General features: G+C 42.2%; 1 protein-coding gene across 8 annotated transcripts in view; it reads right to left on the reverse strand.

The window, feature by feature from the left end:
* SLCO1C1 (solute carrier organic anion transporter family member 1C1) overlaps nt 1-23,252 on the reverse strand; it is a 65,574-nt gene that overhangs the window by 20,082 nt on the left and 22,240 nt on the right. For 2 of the 8 annotated variants that reach the window (XM_051615216.1, XM_051615154.1), the window contains exon 1: nt 18,489-18,542. In XM_051615216.1, the coding sequence (XP_051471176.1) occupies nt 18,489-18,507 (19 nt within the window). In that variant the 5' untranslated portion in view covers nt 18,508-18,542. Of the gene's footprint in view, nt 1-1,706; nt 1,801-1,881; nt 2,010-2,695; nt 2,810-12,934; nt 13,261-18,488; nt 18,607-21,937; nt 22,003-23,252 lie in introns of those variants that run through there. The other 6 variants (XM_051615199.1, XM_051615190.1, XM_051615164.1 and 3 more) reach the window with 5 other exon arrangements.

Genomic DNA, 23,252 nt, shown 5'->3' on the forward strand with positions numbered 1-23,252 from the left:
TTGGGGAAGAGTGGCTGGAAACCTCCATGGTAGAGAAGGACATGGGGGTGTTGATTGACACCTGGCTGAATATGAGCCAGCAGTGTGCCCAGGTGGCAAAGAAGGCCAACAGCATCCTGCTTGTATCAGACATAGTGTGGTCAGTAGAACTAGGGAAATGATAGTGCCCCTGTACTCAGCACTGGTGATGCCTCACCTTGAGCACTCTGTTAAGTTTTGGGCCCCTCACTACAAGAGGTGCTGGAACGAGTCCAAAGAAGAGCAACGAAGCTGGTAAAGGGTCTGGACAACAAGTCGTATAAAGAGTGTTTGAGGGAACTGGGGTTATTTCGTTTAGTTTGGAGAAGAGAAGGCAAAGGGGAGACCTTATTGCTCTCTGCAACTACTTGAAAGGAGGTTGTAAAGAGGTGGGGGTTGATCTCTTCTTCCAAATAACAAGTGATAGGACAAGAGGAAATGGCCTGAAGTTGCACTAGGAGAGGTTTAGATTAGATATTGGAAGAAACTTTTTCACTGAAGGAATTGCTAAACATTGGAACAGGCTGTCCAGTGAGGTGGTTGAGTCACCATCCCTAGAGTTGTGTAGATGTACACATCCCTAAAAGATGTGTAGATGTGGTACTTAGGGACGTGGTTTAGCACTGGATTTGGTAGAGTTAGGTTAATGGTTGGACTCGATCTTAAAGATCTTTTCCAACAAAAAATTATTCTATGATTAGAGGAAAATAGTCAGAAATGCAACCAGAGGCAAAGGTTAGGGTACCAGGCAAGATAAAGGATGAAAAAAGAGAAGAAAAATAAAATATATCTTAACAGGGCTCTAGCTGCTCTGTGTACATGGAAAAGTGTGATCCAGCCAGATGGTGGAAGTTAGTTGTCTCAGTACTCTTGGTGCTCAGAATCTCAGGTAATCCAGAGGAAGAACTCTCAGGCAAGAATGAGGATGACCAGCTCCTGTCAGTGGTGAATTATATATCTTATCATTGCTTTGCAAAGATGCTGCTAGAGATAGTGTTGCTTTCACTGAGGAAGGCTAGGACAGTGGTAAAGAAGCAAGAAGATGATGCAGCTGTGTTGGAGAAATGTTAGAGTGAGCTGTGTGCAACGATCGACATTTGGAGCTGCTGGCAGCATCTCTCAACCTCAGTTGACCCTGACCCACATGGAAATCTGCTGGACACAGAAGAGATAAGGACTGGAGAAATGCCATGTCACAAGACTAGAAAAAAAATTAAAAGATCAATTCACAATTAATGTCAGCATACATTTGCTGTTTAGCCTGACAATTACAAGTATTGATAAAGCTGTTATTTTAGATTTATGTCACTAGCATATTTTCCATGTTTAACAAACCATGCATCTAGTTGCATGAAAAAGAAAAGTATGAAGCTTTCTGCAACAAATGTGTCCTTTCACTAATAAATTGTCTCAAACTATTACCTTTTGCCTGCACAAGCCATTTTGCTGCAGCAGAAGTAGTTGAGGTAGTTGCATTAGCAGAAAGATGAGATCAGTCAAATAACATATTGACATTGGTTAGATAGTCAATCAACCTAAATTAAAATCACTCTGAATTCCTTCCTGAGGGAAGAAGACAATCCTCTCCCCAAAAGCAAACATAACAGAAAAAAAAAACAAACAACAAAAACACACAAAAACCTCTAAGCCATACTGTAAGAATGAAAGTTAACACTTTTCCTACTCACTTTTGTATCATACCCAAGGAACATTCAACAAACTCAATTATCTTGTGCTCAGTACAGTGTCTTCTGAGAAACCCTTCAGGTGGCAGAAGACCGAGAGTATTAACTAATAGTCAGTGTGGATCATTTGTGTTGGTGGGAGCTGAGAGCTTTCAGTGTCATGGGAAGTACACGGCACCTTGAGATATTGTTCCAGGATCCTGCAGCCAGCCTTGCAACGGACAGCCTCAGAATTTTTCAGTGCTTCAGGGTATATGACCTTAGAGGGGCCACGGCCTAACTCTGTGCCAGCTAGGAAGATCTGTTCACCAGTGAAAATTAAAAAAATTCAAGCTTGGTTTTCTACCCCCTACTAATATGCAAATTATAATGAATAAGAGCACCAATTTAAACACCTTATTATGAACAACAGGTAATTAATTTACAAAGGTCAAGACAATAGGCGGCCATAGGTTTTGCAGGTTCCTATAAAAAAATCCCAAAACAACGACTGAGGGATTTTCAGAATCCAGCAAAGACAGTGTAAGTTTTTGAACTGTTCCTCACCGCAGCTGCACTCTCACAGGCTATGCCACCATCCCGTAGACAAGCAAATCAGAAATCAAGAGTAACATTTAATCCAGTAATTTATGTAATTGTATTGATATACACTAACTGCAGTGCCAATACAATTGTCTTATTGGTTTTTAAATACATTAAGGAATAATAAGAAGAGCTTTCAAGTTAACCTAATAAGATAAATGAGTATCACTGTGCAGGCCTCACTGCTGCTTGCATTGTTCAGAATGCATGATGGTTACTGTTCACAGACACACATACATAGGTATGATGCCATCATTAAAGCACTGACATGTGCAACAGGAATGTTACTGGTGTTACTGGTCACAGGAAGTGCAACTACTACTACACATGTAATGTTCTTTAGCTGGAAAGAGTGAATGGCAACATTTTAAGGTTAAGGCAAACAAAAAGAATAATTAAGAAGTTCCTACCTAGGTTCTGTATCCACAACAACAGCAGTTATACTAGCACACAAATGCTCAAAAGTCAGAGTATTCTCTTCTTAAGCAAAGCTGGGCTGTTACCTGGTAGACAAATCATTAACTACTAACACAAACTACGGTTTAGGCAGTTCTAATCTTGTCTCCTCCCAGTTCTGCCCTCTGTTAAAGGTCTCAAAATGCATGTTTATCCACAGTGGTAAAAAATTAATTTGGCAGAAAATGTGCAAGTGTGTTCCTTTTGTATATTCTGGTGAAGCACCTTTTTTTCTGATCTTGTCAAGATTATAATAGTTTGTACCTTCTTGGCATTTAAAAATGGGGGGCACCAACTTTAAAAGGACACCTAATCACTGATAGCTAAAACGTGTTTTGGTATGAAGTTTTGTTTTCATAGTCTATGGCTAAAGTCTATTCAACTAAGATCTACTGAAGCCTGTCAGGGACCTGGGGGAAAAGAAAACATAATGCTGTGGGTATATTGAACTAACTGGGTGTTCAAGAAACACCTGTGCTTAGAAGACTGTTCAGATTTATAGTTCACCACTATTAACAGCACAGGCAAACCCAATGTGAAAGTATACTGGGTCTATGTGCACTTTGAAGCAGCCCTTTACCTACATACAGCTTCAGTCCAGGGAAACTTGACCTGGTTTCCTGGAAGTATGTAATTTGATTGCTCTCTTATGCATTATGCCTGATTCCTGAAAGTAGTTGTGGTTAACAGAGAAGTAATTCTAAACCATGTGAACTATGACAACTGCCTGCCTGGATGTTACACCGAAACGTCCATTCTTTAGAGTTCATGCGCCCTTCCTCCCCATCACCACGCCCATTATTTTACCTGCTATGAACAATTACAGCCTACTTAATAATGCTGTCCTTTGGAAAATCTTAATTACATTTAACCTTCGATATTGCTATGAGCAATACCTTGCACTGCTCTTGGCTTTTGCAACTCTCAACCAGACAGTTCTCTTTAGTTTCCTAGAGCAAGAGATGTTATTGTCACAAGGAAGATGGCAGTCACGCCAAAGCTGCATGGCAGGGCAATTCGACTGCGAGTGTAAGTAAAATAAGAATGCAACTGGAATCCAGATTGCAAATCTAATCTGGAAACTCAAAAGCACCTTCTATGACAAGGCCAACCACTGCCTTGAGAAGAATAAAAATTGTCCTCTCTCACTCCATCCACTTCTAAGGCTCCTGCAAAAGATTGGTCTTCTGATAAACAGGAACCTTCTTTTAATTTCCAGTCATGATAAAATTATATTCTCATTTTGAACTGATAGATTCACTTAGCTTTAAAAACTCTCTCAATCTGATACTTGGGACTCAACCTTGACCATAAATGAAGAGAGCACAGTTTTTAAACATATTTTATTAGGTAAACAAGATAAACTTACATAATTTATAGAAAAACAGTCTGTATTGTTCATCAGCATCCTTGGAGCCCTTGGCTACAGTGTTTTCTCTCTAGATCCATATTTCATCAATACACATGACTAAAATTGTATAAAATATTCCAGGTGTAATCTCACCAGTGCCACACCTTGAAATATTAACTGTTCCTTATGCCTAACCTTGTCTAAGATTACACACAGCATTTACAGAAAACCATCTTTTTAAGGCTGATTCCCAGCTATCTAAAATTAACAGATGCACTCAGGGTCTTCTAAAAAAATTTCAGATAAGGAGTTCCTATCCTGGAGCAGAAATTCCTGTTATTTGCCATTAATTGTGCAACTTTCTGTTTAACATTCTATTTCATTCCAGTTTTTCCATTCTCACATTCATGCTTCTTAATTTTGTCTCTGATATCCAGATTCTCCTCTGTTTAACTATTCCATCCAACTTTTTGCCTTTACTGTTACTTCAAAAAGTGAAGCTGGAATGTGGCTCGTGATATATTTAGAAACCTCATAACAATAATGAAATCTAAAGAGACAGACTGGTGCCTAGCTGAGGAACCTAAAGTAGATAGGTCTTAGTTGCCTTAGTCAAAGTTTGGGATGCCTTCCAGATCTCAGATAGAAGCTTGGAGAAGGTCTTAGAATCAAATAGTTTAGACGGGAAGGAATCCCTGAAGCTCATCTGGTCCTAATGTCTAATCTAAATCTGCCTTCTTCCAGTTTTAATCCATTACCCCTTGTCATCTCACTACAAGCCCTTGTAAAAAGTCCATCCCCAGCTTTCCTGTAGGTTACTTTCAGATACTGTAAGTCTGCTATGAGGTCTCCCTGGAGCCTTCTCTTTTCCAGGCTGAATAACCCCAACTCTCTCAGACTGTCTTTATAAGAGAGGTGCTCCTGTCCTCTGATCACCCTCGTGGCCCTTCTCTTCTGGACTCACTCCAACAGCTCCATGTCCTTCTTAGACTGGGGACTCCAAAACTAGACACAGTACACCCAAGTGGGGTCTCATGAGAGCCAAGTAAAGGGGGAGAATCACCTCCCTTGACCTGCTGGCCATACTTCTGGATCTGGTTGGCTTTCTGGCTCACAAGCACACATTGCTGGCTCATGTTGAGCTTAGCATTAGCTACATGCAAAAACTCAAAATTCATGGTGCTAGACCAGTTATGTGCCTCTTCTTTGCAGAGGTGGGGGTTTTTCATGTTCTGTTGTGGCATAAAGCATCAACCACCTGCTTTCAGCAGGTTTCTTATATCATGATTGACTTTTTCTACTCACAAGATAGGCATCTTGGCCCTTGTCTACTGCTCTTTATTACAGGATGGCATACAGCACTTCTGCTAGTCTGTGTGGTTATTTTTTTTTCCACCAAGGGTACAAACACACAAACACCTGTGTCCTCATCCTTCTTCAAAGATGTGTCACAAGCTTCATTATTATGCTCTCACTATATCAAGATAATTCTTCCCTCTTGGTTGACATTCAATGGAGCTTTGCATTCCCAAGGTTTCATTTTCAGGTTGTCTTCAGATGTATTAGCAGATCTATCCAAAGGTGGGGGTTTTTTGCCTTTGATCCTAAAAATACAAAAAGGCATGGAGCTAAATGTACTATGTAATTTGGAAGTAGTAGAACCTGAAGAAAAAGAGCCACTTTCTTTTTCACAGAGTACAAGGGGAGACACTTTGCTTTCCTCATTCTAACATATGAATACACAAGGATGGATTCCATTTATTTTCTAGACTTGTATATATCATTCATTTACAACTTTTCAGAAATTAAAATACCTTTTAGGTTTGGTTTTCTGTTTATCTGAGAAGGATTTTTCTGTATGCAGACTGCTGTTGCCCAAACTGTCTGTGTTAATATTCACATTCAAAGCTGACTTCTTGAACAAAGAACTGTTGATCAAGCAGTTGATCAAACATAATGGAAAGTGGAAACTATTGAAGTCAAATCAAAGACTGTGGTAGCATGCCTGAAAAAAAAGATGCACCTCATCCTTTTTTTCACCCAAACGCTCCCATATGACTCTAGCTACACTCATGAGGAAAAAATTGGATTATGATAGTAAAAAAACCTTTAATAAGAACACTGAGATATCAGTAATTACTCATTACTCCTGAGAATAAAAACAATCCTTACAAAAACCACACGAAGAATCACCTTTAGCCCAGGAGCTGGTTGCAGACTCCTCCAGGCAGAGGGTGGCAGCAGACTCCCACCAGAAGCGGCTGCCAAGGCACTAAACTGCAAAGGGTGAGGCAGCAGTGGCAGGGAGCAGTCAGCCAGGCAGAGGCCAACTGCAGTAGGCAGCTTTGATTAGAGCCTATTTTAATCTCGAGACACTTAATGTCTAAATAAAGAAAACCAATGTATTTTAAAATTTAACTTTCAGTTGACAAACTAAGTAAAAGGGATGGCGTACAGCTGAGCAAGCGTTACGCTACTACAGGAATCCGAGAATGTGAAAAACCTTCACAATAATGGTAAAGGTTTCTGGGTGCTCTTGTTTCAGCTTGTTGTAGGGCTAACAAGAAGGAAAAGCGTTCATAACAGCTGATTTGGTGTCACCATCTCAGTTGGTGTCCAGGACTTGTTCCTTCCACAGCTCAGTGAAGCCTTTAATGAGAACTCAGTTATAATTTTGTCATTTATTTGTATCATATATCTAACTGGGGAAAAGTAGACCAGGATGTGCTGTTGTAATGATTTATTTGGGTTTTTTTTGTTTTTTTTTTCTATTTAAAATACAAAGGGTTGTCTTTAATGCTGATTGTACAGCTACACTTTGCATTCAGTCTTAGTCAGTAGCTTGGTTTGGAGTTGTTATTATAGATGCATAATTGAAGGTGTGCAAGTCATTGGGAGGTGAGAGTACTTAGGCCTTTGCAGGAGTTAGTCCAAAAGTGTGCTGCATCATAGCAAAACAGCAGTGAAAAACATGCATACTTCAGGTGAAACCCCCAGGGCAAAACCCTCATCACCTTCACATGGTCTGGGATATTACCTGAGCTATAAGAACATACAAATATTTTATTGTTCAAGTAATGGAATACCTGGCATTATGTACAATGCAACTTCACCAAGCTCTTCATCTGCCTTTTTACACTAGAGAAATATTTTACAAGACTGGTGAAGTCTTGATTTTAAAAGTACACATTACAGAAATACCTATAACATCCCAAATATAATTGTTCTAGTGAAAAAAATGTATCTTATTTCTAATGTCATTCTGTCCTATTTAATTTCCAGGCACTGGAACATAATCTACCTGTGTCTGCAGAATTAAATAGATTTTTGCTGTCTGCATAGCACTTTCACAGGGTTTTCCCTAAACAGGGTCCTCATTTCTCAGCAACTTCTTTTAGAAGTGCCAACATCACAAGGAGAGGGTTCTCATTACCACTGTGTAAAACCACCTTTCAAAGCTACCTTGCTCAACAGCCATGAGAGAAAGCTTCCTGACCTGGTCAACATCAAGCTGTGAGAATGTGCTCCGCTTGCTTTCTACTAAATCCTTCCCTTATTTGCTCACTTCAAAATTCAATTAACTGTATTAATCTGTGACGAGCTGTTGGTTAACCAACCTCCTGATGATATTAATCATATGTAACTTAAGTAAGGTCATTTTAATGAGCACTCTAAATCACCACTATAGGGCCCCAACTTTAAATTGCTCTCATAATTTTTATGGCAACAATGGGCTTCCTTTTTTTTCCAGAGTTGGATGAAGAACTGCCTCATGCAGCATTTGCTTATCCTGGAAACCCATACAAGAATTCAGGAAGTGCAAAAGAGAGGGTTCAGCACATGCAAACCTCCACAATGGCTTAGATCAGCACTGCATGCTCAGGCTTGAGCTGAAATGGGGTCTGGGGGCTATGGGCAGAGATGGAGGTGGGTCCCAGGGGAGGCAAGCCAGGGTTATTGGGTGGAAGTGTTGATCTGCTTGAGTGTAGGAAGGCTTTACAGAGGGACCTGGAAGACAGGCTGACCTGAAGGAGTAGAGAAATGATTGTGCCCCTGTACTCAGCACTGGTGAGGCCACACCTGGAGTACTATGAGAAGGACATTGATGTGCTGGAGCGTGTTCAGAGGAGAGCTGCCAAGCTGGTGAAGGGCCTAGAGAACAAGACATACGAGGAGTGGCTAAGGGAACTCGGATTGTTTAGTTTGGAGAAGAGGAGGCTGAGAGTAGACCTTATTGCTCTCTACAACTACCTGAAAGGAGGTTGTAGTGAGGTGGGTGTTGGCCTCTTCTCCCAAGTGAGTAGCAATAGGACCAGAGGAAATGGCCCAGCAAGGGAGGTTGAGATTGGGTATTAGGAAAAATTTCTCTACTGAAAGAGTGGTCAGGCACTGGAACAGACTGCCCAAGGAGGTGGTTGAGTCACTGTCCTTGGAGGTATTCAAGAAATGTATAGGTGTGGCACTTCAGGGCATTCTGAAATGGCCGAGGTTGTGGGGGTTTTTGTGGGTGTTTTTTGGTGGAGTGTGTGTGGCTGTTTGTGTTTGTTTGGGGTTTTTTTGTGTTTATAGTTGGACTCGGTGATCTCAGAGGTCCTTTCCAACCACAATGATTCAGTGATTCAGTGATTCTGTGATTGGTGCCCTCAAAACCCTGACAGGCAGTAATCAAGGAAGAATGCTTACGGAAAGCAAACGTCAGCAAGTACGTATTATATGTCTACTACTCTCCCAATAGCCAATTAGTTTCAAAATACAAGAGAAGACTTGAGCAGAACTGAGAGGCAAAAGCAGGTACCTAATGACCCACATGGCCTTTTCAATACCTACCCTGTCTCCCTTTGAATCAATGTACATGAAGTTTCCTTGTGAGGATTGCTCAAGGCTCACGTGTTGTGTGCAAAGTCAACTCCTTTGAACATCCCGTCTACCATCTCAGCTTGGTGCCCCTTGTCCTTATAATAGAAGAGCTGGTGAGCAGCTGATCCCTATTAACACTTCCCCATGCCATTTACAGTTTTCCTTTTTGTTATCTTTTCACCACAATAGCCAGCTCTTGCTATTGGTCATCTTTGTAGTCTTAAACGTAAGCGTGCTTTCCCATAAACTCTTTCACTCTCCAGGGATTATATTTTCCTTATTTTTGGTTTGGGATTTTCTGAGGTGGTCTTTAAACTTTAAAGATCCTTCTATATTTTCTTTCCTGTTCACCCAGTCACTATTTAAATCTGTGTAAAGTTCTAACCTCATAATTCTCGTATTGGTGAGATGAAACTTTACCTCTGTTAATTTATGCTGCACTTGCTAGTTTTCAATATCCTCCTATGCTCTTCTTGTTAAACAAGTATGCTCACTTTATTAATATTTATCATTATTATCAATTATGGTTCTCTACACATACTTTTAAAAATACCCTATATACTATGCATTTCATAGTTCCTAGAGGGGAGTAACTTTTTTTCTTTCAGTGTTATGCAGAATTACATTGCACGTTTCAAACTGCTGAATAGTGTTATGTCATCAACAGTGAAACCAACCAGCGTGGTAATGTCAATGATGATAATAATCATCATGCTGCTATTTAAAAATATTAAAACAGTTGTTTAATAAAATAATCTTATTATTTTGAGCACATCAAGGAGGCAACCTATCGTTATTCAGCCTATAAATTCATTTTGCTACATTCACGCCATTCTGTCTTTTGGCAATTCCCTCAGATCACAGGATCATACATAGCAATTTAATACTGGCACAAGGAAGGGGCAGCTGTTCAACTGTCTGTGACCTGCAGAGACTTCATCCTACTCTGATGCTTCTTTCTTGTCAGATGCTGTGAGGACATGAGCTATAGACCAAATGCAAAGTTCCCACAGTCCATTGACCTCATCTTTTTGACTCCTTCATTTGTTAGAATGCTTTGATGTTTCCCTCTTGAAATTATTAGAAATTATGTGCCTGTTAGTAAGACATATTATGCCTTTTAAGAGTTGCATTCTTTGCTGGAAGGTAGAAAAGAAAATGTGTACGGGCTCACATGTCCCAGGCCTGGTTGCACATCCCATCATGTGACTTGTCCTGGTACCTTTGTCTTCTCCTGTATGTGCCATTTAGGGTCCTTGCTATGATATGGAAATGTATTAATACCATGCTATATTTTTAGGCTGTATTTTTCATGGCATATAGACCATGAGTACTCTTTAACAACAAGTCCCAGTTTGCTCTCAAAGGCGGACATCAGTAGTTGGGAAATCTTCTCAGCCCATTCTTTTAACAGTCTCACCTTTTAAAAATAAAATGCATTTGAAGTCTCTCAACTGTGGTTTAATATCTCTAATTCTAAAGAAAAAAGTCTAGATTTGCTGACCAGTTGCAGATTTAGTTTATGAGGAAGAATTCTGGTAAGAAGAACTCGACAGGTCCAAATCCCTTAGTGCTGAGGCCCCTTGCTCAGTTATTATAACAAACCCAGAACATGTATCTCTATTCAGACACTCATTTATGCATCGAAGTTACTACTTAAAGTATTAGAATAAAGTGCCAGACTTGAAAATATTCCAAAGTGGGGATGGAGTATATCCGCTTGGCAACTTACAGTATTATCATTGCCAAAGGGTGAGAGAAAAGAGTGCTCATTTTTAAACCATAATGAAAATAAGACTTACTGAAACAAATTCTTTTATAGTATTCCTCTTCCTTTCATGTATAATGGAAATGGGGTGTGGAAGGAAAGCCCATGCATTATTCATTAAGCACAGTCTTACATATATAAGCTTAGATGATAATCCAACAAGTCAATTTTTTTTCCTTTTTTCTTTCTAAACTAGAGTAGGATATGTTTATTTCTCCCAATTTCTTTCCTTTTGCTGTAAGCCAGTGAATCTTCCTGTCCATCATACTGTCAGGCTTGTGCAGAACTGCCTCTCTGACAACTTCAGCATTGCTGAGCAGCAATGCCCCTGCTGGGACTGATTAGCTAATTAGGAATCATCCCCATATTTTTGACATATATACAATAATAAGCATTGAATGAAATGCAGATACTCCTTTTTTGTTCCAGTGTGTACTCAAGTTGGGTTGTCCCTGTCTCTCACTGGATCTGACAGGCTGTTGCTATGAAAAATGCCCTCCTGAAGAGGCTATGGAAGGCTCCAGGCATCTCTCTTTCTCCTGGATACTGATGCAGTTTGGGATTTTTTGCTGGCTTTGATGATACAGTAGGAATGAGACCTGAGATGGGAATGCTGGTCTTTGTGATTCACTCCAGCCATAATGCTTCAGTTATTCCCGTATTCACATCCTTTCTAATTATTTTAATTCTGTTTAGTTCAATGTCCAGTTATATAAGGCAAAGTGAACCCCTGCATCTCTCCAGTAGCCCATTTCCTGTAGCATCCGACATTCCCTTGGAAGGACAAATAGCTGGGACAGGGGACTGGGTGTCCTATATTCCAGGTCACTGCCTAAACACTCATCCACATGGTTAATGGTGGGTAGCACTGGTCCTTCATCTGGCAACTGCATTATCTCATGTAGTGGCTTTAAATCCTTACCTGCTGCAGGTACTTGGTGCTTACACAACAAACTTCTTGATATTCCTATGGAATGGATTAGGTCATTCCCTAATGGTGCTCTGTAAATATTTCTCATTGATAAAGCTCAGTAAATCCCATTCTTATACATCTGCTCCTCCTCATGCATGTCACAGCAGTGGCTCCACATCTGCCTCTGACCAGCAAGCTCAGTTCAGCAGCAGGGTACCTAAGGTCACTGTGAAGATGCAAGTGATGTGATATGAGATTGTTTTGCCTATACTGTGTTGAAGGGTGAGGTCTACCTTTGGTCATGTGCTCTAAAATTCTAGTTGTTTTAAAGGACATAGTTTGTAGTGGTGCTGTCACAATCTTTTTCAGTGCAAGTGTTCTTGAGATTTTGTTCCATGTTAAACAGCTCTCTGTTTTACTTCCCAACCCAAATTTATTTAATATCAAATATTTTCAAATGGCAAAAATTATATATAAAGCAATACTATGATACTATGTCTTAGTTTCAGCTAGCCAATATAATAAATTAAAAGGAAAGCCCCCAAATCACCTGGTCTTTGAATTCATTTTATTGTTCCCAAGCTGCCTTTTCATAGCTTTAAAAAAAAACCCCAAAACATATGTATCTTGCATCATGATGTTATTACATTGCATAAAATGCATGGAATTATTCAGTACACTGAGTACTAGCAAGTAGCAAGAAACTGTTGGAAACATTAAAAAAGCTCTATTTTTATTCCAGTTTTCTTTGGAAGATACTCTTGCGGTCTTTGACTGCAATGGCAACTTTTATTGCTGTTATTTTTGTTCTATAACAGAGCTACTTGAAAAAGAATCCCTAGCCACATTTGATGTTCTAGGTGTTAAGGGTTGAATTCACAAGATGCCCAGGGCCTGTAGCTGATTTGTCCTTCCAGCAAACCCCCTTCCTCCTGTCCTGCTTGCAAGGCCGAGCTGTGTGCAGAATATCCTCGCACCTTCCAGGCTGCCAAGTCGCGTTTTGTTGCACCAGCTCCTCTCAGCCTGGTATCACTGCTGATAGAGCTGTATTGCAACCTCCCACCACCCCTCACACACAGAAGGAAGGTGGCTGTTGCAGCTTGATGAGGAGAGACCAGGCTGAGGAGCAGCCATGAATCCAGCTTCTTGGCAAGGGAGCAAGCTGCACCTCCCCCCATAACAGATCTCCTCACTTGAGTGGCTCTGACTCGGCAGGACAAATGGTAAGCAGCGTTTTCAGAACTGTACATGTACTAAAATGCTTGTCTTTGCTTGTGGTGTTTACAGTGAAAATTACGGGAAGGTGGAAGTTTTCAGGGTGGATACTAAGATACCGCCTCACTGATGATGAATTTTGCCTGGAACACCACTCACTGGGGAAAGTCACGGTGGAAATCTCAAGTCTTCCTAAAGTCTAGTCTCCTTTTCTGGCCAGTAAGTTGTCTGAATTAAACAGTCACTATTGACAAAAATATCTTTCCTGCTCATTGTCCCACAGGTGCCTCTCTCCCCGTTGGCTGAGAGGGTCTCATCTTGTGGAGAAGACCTTTTCCGAAGAACCCAAAGGACAGCAACACTGAAGAAAATGGACACCGTGCCCAACACCAAAGTCAGCCCCAGGTACGCATACCTGAGAGAGAAATTATCAATCAGAGCCTATTTCAAAGGCAACATATGACTAGAAGGCATCAAGGACACATTCATATTTTCATGCTGAAAAAGAAAGCTCTTCAAGCAAGGCTATGACACTGGAGATGAGTTTGTCAGCTCACTCAGGTCCAGTATTGTGTGATCTGTGGCCAAGAAAGCAACTCAGGCATTGACTGACCTCCTCTACACCAATGTGCTTCAGTAAGAATAACACTAATATTTCTAAGACAATTAATTTATTTTTTGATTGCCTCATAAACAGTACCAGTGATACCAAGACCATTGGACGGCATTTTTGCTTTACAGATATAATGACAGTAACAACAGCAGCAGCAATAACATAATGATTCTTTATCAGTAATGAGTCCCGTCTGACCTTTTATTGTTTTCTTCAAATTTTCTAAACAACAGGGCAACTTATCTCATTTTCCTCTTACCATTTTTATTCCATTCTCGATTTCTGGTAATGCCTTTCTTAAATGCAGTTCTGGTAATTACGTTCCTCTACAAATAAACTGATAAAGACAACATCGTGCTTAAGCCTCTAGATAATCCAAGTGTGCTTTGTGGCACCCTTCCCTTCCTTTTTGTAGTCTGGCTCCAACATGGAGCAATGAAAAAAGCAAATAAAAAAGAACTGCAGAAAATATTAGGCACCCTTCAGTACTGGAGAAAGCATATCCCAGATGTATCTATCATAGTCCATCCTCTTTTTGATTTATTGAAAAAGAATTGTCACTGGGAATGGGATTCGTCTCACAATGAGGCCCTTGAACTATTATTATTGAAAGCACAGACATACTAAACTCTGGGGCCCCTCCACCCAGAAGATCCAATAATAACAGAGTGGGGGTTTTCAGCCAGTGCCTTGTCATATCATTTTTGGCAACGGGGACCTGAAGGGAGCACCCAACCAATTGGTTTTTACTCTCAGTCATTTAAGGATTCAGAAAAGTAATATTCTGTTCTGGAAAAGGGATTGCTAACAGTGTGTAGAACACTGAAAGAAGTCAGCAAGATTATTAAAAAACAAAAGGTAATCCTTCGAGGCCCTTTCAAGGTAGTTAATCAAGTACTGTCTGGAAAGGCCCCTCCCGAAGGAATATCCCAAAAAGGCACAATCAGGAAATGGTATAGCCAGATTGAATAGTATTCTGGACTTTTCCAACTTGAAGAAGGCCCAGATAAACTACTAAAAATTCAGGAACAAATTGAATCTACAAATGAAAAAGATTTAATAATTAAAGTTCCCAGTCCTATCAAAGAAGCCCCAGAATATGAGTGAAATGGTTAATGCTTGGTTTACAGACGCTTCATCCCGAAGAGAAGGAAAAACTTGGTGGTTCAAATCTGCTGCAGTTAAACTTTCTACAGGCGAACAAATAATAAACCAAGATAAGGGCAGCACTCATGTGGGAGAATTCTATGCTGTTCTCAATGTTTTTACAAAAGAAAAAGCCTCCAAGGACTCTGTGTACATTTACACAGATTCCTTTGTGGTCTTTAAGGGCTGTGTGGAATGGATTACTTTCTGGGAAAGTAATAACTGGGAAATTAACAGGGTACCTGTCTGGCATAAAGAGGAATGGCAACAAATACTGAAAATTGCTAAAGAGAATCCTAATTTCCATGTGGGATGGATACCTTCTCACCAAACTACTTTAAGGGATGAAGCTAGTAAGTAGAAAAACTATGTTGATGAGCTAGCTAGAACTGATGTGAAGGAAATCCGATCAGCTATCACAGGAGAAAATCAGGAATGGAAAAGTTTGCTTGAATGGCTCCACTGTAAAAGAGGCCATTCAGGAGTCTTTGATTTATACAAAGAGGCACAAGCCCATGGGTGGCCTGTCACCCATGAGCAATGCAAAACAGTAATTTCTACACATGATCTTTGCAAAATTAGACTTGGGGAACATCCCCTAACAACTGACAATCTGCTTATCAGGGAAGGAAAACCCTTGTGGTCCACATGGCAGGTGGACTACATTGGTCCCTTCTGAAGATCAGGAAACAAACAATACACCATTGTGACTGTGGAGGTGGTATCAGGATTGACCTGTGCTGAAGCTGTTTCTAGGCCAAACGGAGAAAACACTGTCTGCTTTTTAGAAAAGGTATTTGGGGTTCTGCCTAAACCCACAAATATTCAATCTGACAACCAAACTCATTCACCTCACATCTTGTACAACAATGGGCTGAAAGGGAAGGTACTCAATGGCCATTTCATGTCCCATACTACCCGCAGTCTAATGGAATAGACCTCACTGATAGGTTAATTAAAAGCCTAATTTGCTCACAGGACTCAAAATGGGACGAAAGATTGAGGTATGCAATCACTGCTATAAACAATAGGTGGGGGGTGAATGGGTGCCCCTGCCTGAACGCTTTTTTCCCCCTGAGTTACCTACTCAGGATCACAGAGAAAACAAAAGGTCTTTTAAAAAATCTACAACTCCTCTCCACCCTGGACAAACTGTTCTGGCAAGCCTGCCAAATATTGGTAAGGTCAAGCTTATCTTACAAACACCAATTAATTCAAATACATGGGTTGCATCTGATTTAAATGACAACATAAAATCAGAACAAAATGGATAATTCACGTTGAGTAAACCAGTGTTTTACTTTGGGGGTTTTTGTTTTGTTGTTGGTGGTGGTTTTTTTGTATTTCTCTGTACTAGTGTCTAATGATGCTAGTTAATATATTGCAGGTCTAACAACTTAAGGAGCCAGAGACACCCCAGTGACAGTATCAGGCCTGATCAACCTGCTACTGGACTCCAGAGGAGTCACTTTGTGACCGCTATGGGACTGATCACCCCATGGCCTAAACAGGGTACTCTATAAGATTGTCTCCTTCTATGCTTGCCTTTGAGCTGTTGTTTGCAATATATTGTATTGAAATGGGAATAATCAAGAACATTGTTAAAGAACTCACTGAAGTGGCAAAAACTCTGGTTCAAGTTTGGGTATCAGCTAAACGGTCTATTTTATTTTCCTTTTTCGACAGAATTGGGGACTGGGTTTATTTTATAATAACTGCAATTATTCTATTCCCAATCTTGTACCCATGTGTAGCTACTCTTTCTCCTTTGTGAGTAAGATGACTTCACCAGAGACACCCACCAGAACAAGTACATCAAGAACCAAGGGTAAATGATAAAAACTTAAGCATTATTACCCAGGCCTTATCTCCTTAATAACTAAGAGAAGAGAGGTGTAATGATTATTAGGAGTAGTAAGAGCTCAACAGGTTAGTAAGTCCAATTTAGGTTGAATATTCTGTAATTTTTATGCTTTCAAAGTATTATTAATGCTCAGTATTACTCATCTGTCAAATATAATAGTCATTAATAGTTCACACTGGATTGTTAGATGTATTATTGCATATACTGTTTGGGAATTGTTCCCTCATTTCAACATGTATTCAACACCCGAGGAGGGGAAGGATGAAATGAGGAGGAAGGATTTGGACAGGAATCTAAATAAAATAGGTATTAATGAACCTAAAAACTTCAAATTACAACCTGCTGCCTTAAAAGCCGAGAGGTGAGATGTGGGAAACGGTTCTTCTTCTTCCCCACATAAGTCTAAACAAAATGCCTTTTAAGCCAGCAAAGGCCTTCTGCTGATTATTCCCAGCTAATGGGCCAAAACCAGGCCCGCTGCCCAAGGACAAGTGAAAGCAAAACAACAGATGCGGTGCAAGGCAGGAAGGATGGATAACAAGTTACGCGTTGCCCCTGCTAAAGTTACCGCCCCAGCGTGGGGCTCATGGATGCTGATTGTCTCTGGACAGTGACACTGACTGGACGGGGAGGTCACTGGGGAATAAAAGGCAGCGAGTGCAGCAGGTAAAAGGGCGCGGCCCGCTCGGACACCTCCTGCGTGGGACACCCCCCTGCTGCTCCTCGGACTCGCCCTGATAGGGAACCTGGTGCCGGGACTCTGCCTGCCTGCCCCGGGGATCCAGCCTGAGCCTTAAGGGGATTCTGACCTCTGCGTGCCGGGGTTCTGACCTCTGGAGCACCGGGTCCTTCCTGCAGCCGTCGGGGCCGGGGCCCCCCACCGTTTTGCTGCCGATTGCCGGGGAAAACAACCCGCTGCCGCCTGGAACGCCAGCGCCGCTGCCCGGGGGAGCCGAGGGGCCACCCGTGGCCGTTCCGCGGGGAGCCAGCCCTCTCCCCGAGGGAATGCTGCCCGCCGGAGCTTGCCTGGCTTCAGCTGCCCGAGCCTCACACCGCAGCCGGAGCCAAACCGGACCGGAACCCCGCAGCTGCCTGCCCGGCCCGCCTGCCCGCTGCTGGGGGGTCGGCCCTGGTACCGGGAAGCCGGTCCCTACGGACCTGCTGCCGAGCCCTGCCAGCTGGAAAAGAAGCCGCATCCCAGGAGCCGCACGCTACGGAAGGGTAAATACACACACAAACTCTCTCTAACTGTCCAGCCGGGCTCAACTTCCTCCCTCTCCTTTGATCCACAACCCGCTCCCGGAGAGAGCGCCGTAAGAGCGCAGCACTTTCTGCATCACCTCCCTACAGGACACATTGCTTCCCCGATATAGCCCTGGTAGCCATGTGCCATTTTTACATTTCCCCTAAACCTCATCCCTCAGTTTGTGTTAACCCTTAATAAACCGGTTAATTCGTAAACTAAACATGGCTCTCGGTAGCAATTTGTGGGCGCGGTGGGGGTGTATCCAACTATGCCTCTAAAACACGGTCCCGCAGCGGCCGCTCCTCTGTGCGAGGCGAGCGCCACGTCTGACCCTCGGTCTTACTCAACAACCCCTCCAAATTTGGGGGATGGGGGAGTCACGAAAGCACCTGACAGCCGGTAGCCCCCCTGGCTTCGGTTCGTGACAACAACTCTTTCCCTTATTGGCTTACTTATTTACTTATAAACACACACTATCACATCGTAGTTGTCAAAAATGGGGGAAATTTTGGCATAAAACTGAGGTTTGAACTTAATGGTGTTTTTTGAAAAAAATTTTCCAGCAGATATTGAAACTAGATCACCCCCTCAAAAGAAATTAAACAAAAAGAGAATGCTAAAACCTGAGCATTATTGTTAATGTTGCTGATCAGACTCTTTCATTTGGCATCAAACCTTTCACTAAAATTTTATGATTGAAATTCTTCTACCAGTACCAGGTGTATATGTACTTAAACACCACAAGTTAAAGAACAAATGGAGAAGAGCTGTTACCTGAGTGCACTGGAGTCATAAAGTCTGCAGGCTCCTCTTCCCCCACATCTTTTGCTTCCCCATTTCAGGCAAGTAGTATCTATAGCCACTCCAAAGTACACCGGGGCTGGAATTCCCGCTGATTGTGTTTAATAAATGAATAGAAGCAAGAAGGTTACTTCCCAGGGTCATCAGTTCTGATCTAGAGACATGTTCAAGTAGAACATCAAATAACACAGAGTCACAGAATCACAGAATTTTTGGAGTTGGAAAGGACCTTAAAGATCATCTGGTTCCAGCTCCCCTGCATGGGCAGGGACACTTTCCAGTAAAACAGGCTGCTCAGAGCTCCATCCAACATGCCCTTGAACACCTCCACAGATGGAGCCCCCACAACATCTCTGGGCTGCCTGTTCCAGTGTCTCAACACCCTTACACGGAAGAATTTCTGCCTGATCTCTAACATAAATCTCTCTTCTTTCAGCTTAAAACCATTACCCCTTGTCCTCTCACTGCAAGCCCCTGTAAAAAGTTCCTCCCCAGCTTTCCTGTAGGCCCCCTTCAGGTACTGGAAGGCCACTATGAGGTTCCCCCAGAGCCTTCTCTTCTTCAGGCTGAACAACCCCAACTCCCTCAGCCTGTCCTCATAAGAGAGGTCCTCCAGCCCTTGGATCATTTTCATGGCCCTTCTCTGGACACGTTCCAACAGGTCCACATCTTTCTTGTGCTGGGGGCACCAGATCTGGATGCAGTATTCTAGGTGAGGTCTCACCAGGGCAGAGTAGAGGGGCAGAATCTCCTCTCTCAATCTGCTGGCCACACTTCTTTTGGTACAGCCCAGGATGGAGTTGGCCTTCTGGGCTGCAACTGCACATTGGTGCCTCATATCCAGCTTTTGATCCACTAGTACCCCCAGATACTTTCTGAGGCTGCTCTCAAGCATGACCTCCCCCAGCCTGTATTAATATCTTGGGTTACCTCGGCCCAGGTGCAGGACCCTACACTTAGCCTGTTGAACCTCATGAGGTTCACCTGGGCCCACTTCTCCAGCTTGCCCAGGTCCCTCTGGATGGCATCCCTTCCCTCTGGCATATCAACTGCACTACCCAGCTTGGTGTCATCAGCAAACTTGCTAAGGGTGCTCTCAATGTCACTGTCAGTATCAATAATGAAGATATTAAACAACACTGGTCCCAGCACTGACCCCTGAGGGACACCACTTGTCACTGTTTTCCATCTGGACTTGGAGCCATTGACCACTACCCTCTGGATGTGACCATCCAACCAATTCCTTATCCACTGAACAGTCCCAACTATCAAACCAATATCTCTCCAATTTAGAGAGAAGGATGTTGTGGAGGACCATGTCAAAGGCCTTGCAGATGTCCAGATACACCCACTGTTTTTCCCTGGTTGACTGATGTAGTCACTTCATTGTAGAAAGCCACTAGGCTGGTCAGGCAGGATTTGCTCCTGGTAAAACCATGCTGGCTGTCTTGGATCACCTCCTTGTCCTCCACGTGCCTTAGCATGTCTCCTAGGAGGAGCTGTTCCATGATCTTCCCAGGCACAGAGGTGAGGCTGATAGTTTGGTAATTCCCAGGGTCCTCCTTCCTACCCTTTTAAAATATGGGTGTAACATGTCCTTTCTTCCAGTCGCCAGGGACTTCACCTGACTGCCATGACTTTTCAAGTATCATGGACAGTGGTTTGGCAACTACATCTGCCAATTCCTTCAGGACTCTGGGAAGTATCTCATCAGGTCCCATGGACTTGTATATCTTCAGGTTCCTCAGATGGTCACAAACCTTATCTTCACTTACAGTGGGGGGGGACTTTGTCTCTCTGGTCTCCATCTTGAGGGCCATCAACATGAGAGTTGTGAGGAGAGGGGTTGCCCGTGAAGACTGAGGCAAAAAAGTTGTTCAGAACCTCAGCCTTCTCCTCGTCTGTTGTTACCGTTTCACCATTGTGGCTCATCAGGGGGGTACACTTTCTTTAACCTTCCTTTTCTGGTTTATGTACCTGTAGAAGCCCTTCTTGGTTTTCTTTACAGCTCTTGCCAAATTCAGTTCTAGCTGTGCCTTGGCCTTCCTGACCTCATCCCTGCATAACCAGACAATGTCCCTATACTCTGCCCAGGACACCAGTCTCCTCTTCCACTGCCTGTGTAGGTCCATCTTGCCTTTTAGTTTGACCAGCAGGTCTCGACTCAGCCATGCTGGTCTCTTGCCTTCCTTGCCCGATTTCCTATACCAGGGGATCGAGACCTCTTGCACCCTATGGAAAGCATCTTTAAAGATTCAAACACATTCAAACAGCAAAAACACTTCCACACTGTTTGCTGGTTGAAGTCGTGCCTTGTGTTGCCCAAGCGCACACCGCCCTTTCCTCCCTGTGGGGGATTGGGGTGGGGAGGAAACACAGCTGAACATCAAAAAGCCTGTGGAAGTCAGCGGAAGGAGTGCTGGCCATGGCTTGGTTTCCTTCAGCCTGCAGGAGAGGGGGGAAAAAAACAACAAAGGAGACACTTCTCCTTTACTCCTTTCTTGAGAGCAATGGAGCCTGTTCAGATTGGGAGTGGGTGGTGTCCTGTGTGTTGGTTGGAGTGATTGAGAAGGGAGGGAGACAGCAGGGCTGGGAACCTGCAGTGGGTCTACAAGTAGCTTACAAGTATCCTGAGATCCAGCTGTGTCAGGGAAAAAAACCTACTGCGGTGCTTGGGGGTGATGGAAAGGAAAGGCCTTTCTTCTGGTGCTAAAGGGGACATCATGGACTCTGTGCAACCTGGGGAGCCACCCACAGTTGCTGGAGAGGAAAGTAAGCCTGGACGGAAAATACTGGCCTGCAAAGGTGTGAGGAAACATCCTACAGTTTATGTTTTTGATGTCATTGCATCTGCCTCATCTAGCTAATATATGTCTTCTATTTAAAGGAGTGAATTGTTTCTTGCTAATTATTACCTTTTCTGTGAAGACCTACTGGATTTTAGAGTTTCCAGATCAGTGGAATCTCACAGTACCCTTGATTTTAGACAAAACTTGTGGGTGGCTTTACCACCAGGCAGCAGTGAACCCTGCTCTCAGGCACACTTGTACTTAGCTTAATTCCCTTAGAAACCAATGAAATTACGCCTGAAAAATGACCACAAATTCTGAGCCATAGCTGTTCTATGATGTCTGTTGTTGAATAGGGTGAGACAAGAAGTATTTTTTTATAGTCCTTAGGATCACTTGTCACCTCTATGGAGGTTAAGAGTGCATATTTTTATTATACCTAAGGGACAGTGATACGACTTATGAAATACCGTGATCCTTCCTTTTTCCAACACTGTTCCTAGTTTTTTGGGTTTTTTAAATCATGCCATATCAGCTTCTCAGTTAGACAAATTCTTTCCAATATTCAGAGCTTAATTTTAGGATAGACAACTTGTGAGGTGTATATTAAACCAGAACCACAGTTGGACTTACCAAGTACTCTTATTGCCAGGGTATAGATACCAAGGGCAAATGATTTCAAGTGTGGCTTAATGCATCTAAAAATTAAAAAAAAGAGAAAATATGTTTAATAGAAATAAAAAATTGACTGTGGATAATTTGAGCACAAATAGAAAGCAAGAGGAAGGAAATAAATGTGACTTTTTTTCTCCTTGTTGACATTTACTTTAATAGAATTACAGAAATATGTAAAGCATGTTATGAAATCAGAACATTATCTAGGAGTGCTAGACATCTATATTCAATGTTGCATTTTAAGAAGGTGGGTTGTTTTTTTTCAGGTAATGCCAGCATTTCAGAGTTACTAATGCAGGACAAGAAGACTGGTTGTGAATTCACACATCATTGCTGAGTCTTATTCAGTTAAACATTCTCTGAAATTATGGATAACAACTCAGGCAAGTACAAGGTACAATTTTCATTGCCTTGTATCAAGGATCAGGGTCACACCTCCTAAGGTAAATCTCCCAAGGCATTCTCTGCCAGAAAAGTACATTTGCATATGGATTTTTCTGAGCTTGCAGTGGGGGCCCAGCACATCATCAGTCCTTCTGGCTCCAGAACAGCCTTGCTCTATCCTTGAGTCATCATCCTGGCTCTTCTAGGAGGGCAGAGGTAGTGGGTGGGAGAACAGCTGCCTTTCACATCCACAGCACTAACAGCAGTGTGTATATGGAGCCACTCAAATTAGTAAGACTCATCTGCTGCTAACCTCACCAGCTGCTCAAGTGTGCTGTTTCACCCAACATGTATCAGACTGCTTATTACCATACCTAATCCAGAAAGAACCTAAGTACCTGCATTACTTTTAGCATGCGAATAGTCCCAGTCACATGATTAAACCAGGACACTCTTGATATGTGAGGTAACGTGTATCATTATGGTAACTGATAAAACTCCCTGCTGTCACAGCCATTCTATTCAATATAGGTATTTTAAAAATGCTCTGAAATTCAGTTGTCACTATGGATAAACATAGCACTTTGGATATCCAGTCTGCGCTCTGAACTAGGATGATCTCTGCTTTTGCAGAAATAAATGTAATAGGGAATACATTTTTTAAATATACTGAAGACATTGCAGAGCTAGCTCTCTTGTTCCCCACCAGTGGTGTTTTATTATTTTCCAGTGTAGCTGCCAGAGCAGCATTAACAATCCATATGTAAATTTTATTCCTCTAATTTAGTGAAAATGGAGAAGGACGTGAAGGACATATAAAACTAGTACCGTGGTCAAAAAAAATATTGTATGCATCTAATTTTGTAATCTGAGCACTTTATTCTCCAAT

The sequence above is a fragment of the Apus apus genome, chromosome 1 (assembly GCF_020740795.1).
Source record: "Apus apus isolate bApuApu2 chromosome 1, bApuApu2.pri.cur, whole genome shotgun sequence".
NCBI classification, from domain to species: Eukaryota; Metazoa; Chordata; class Aves; order Apodiformes; family Apodidae; genus Apus; species Apus apus.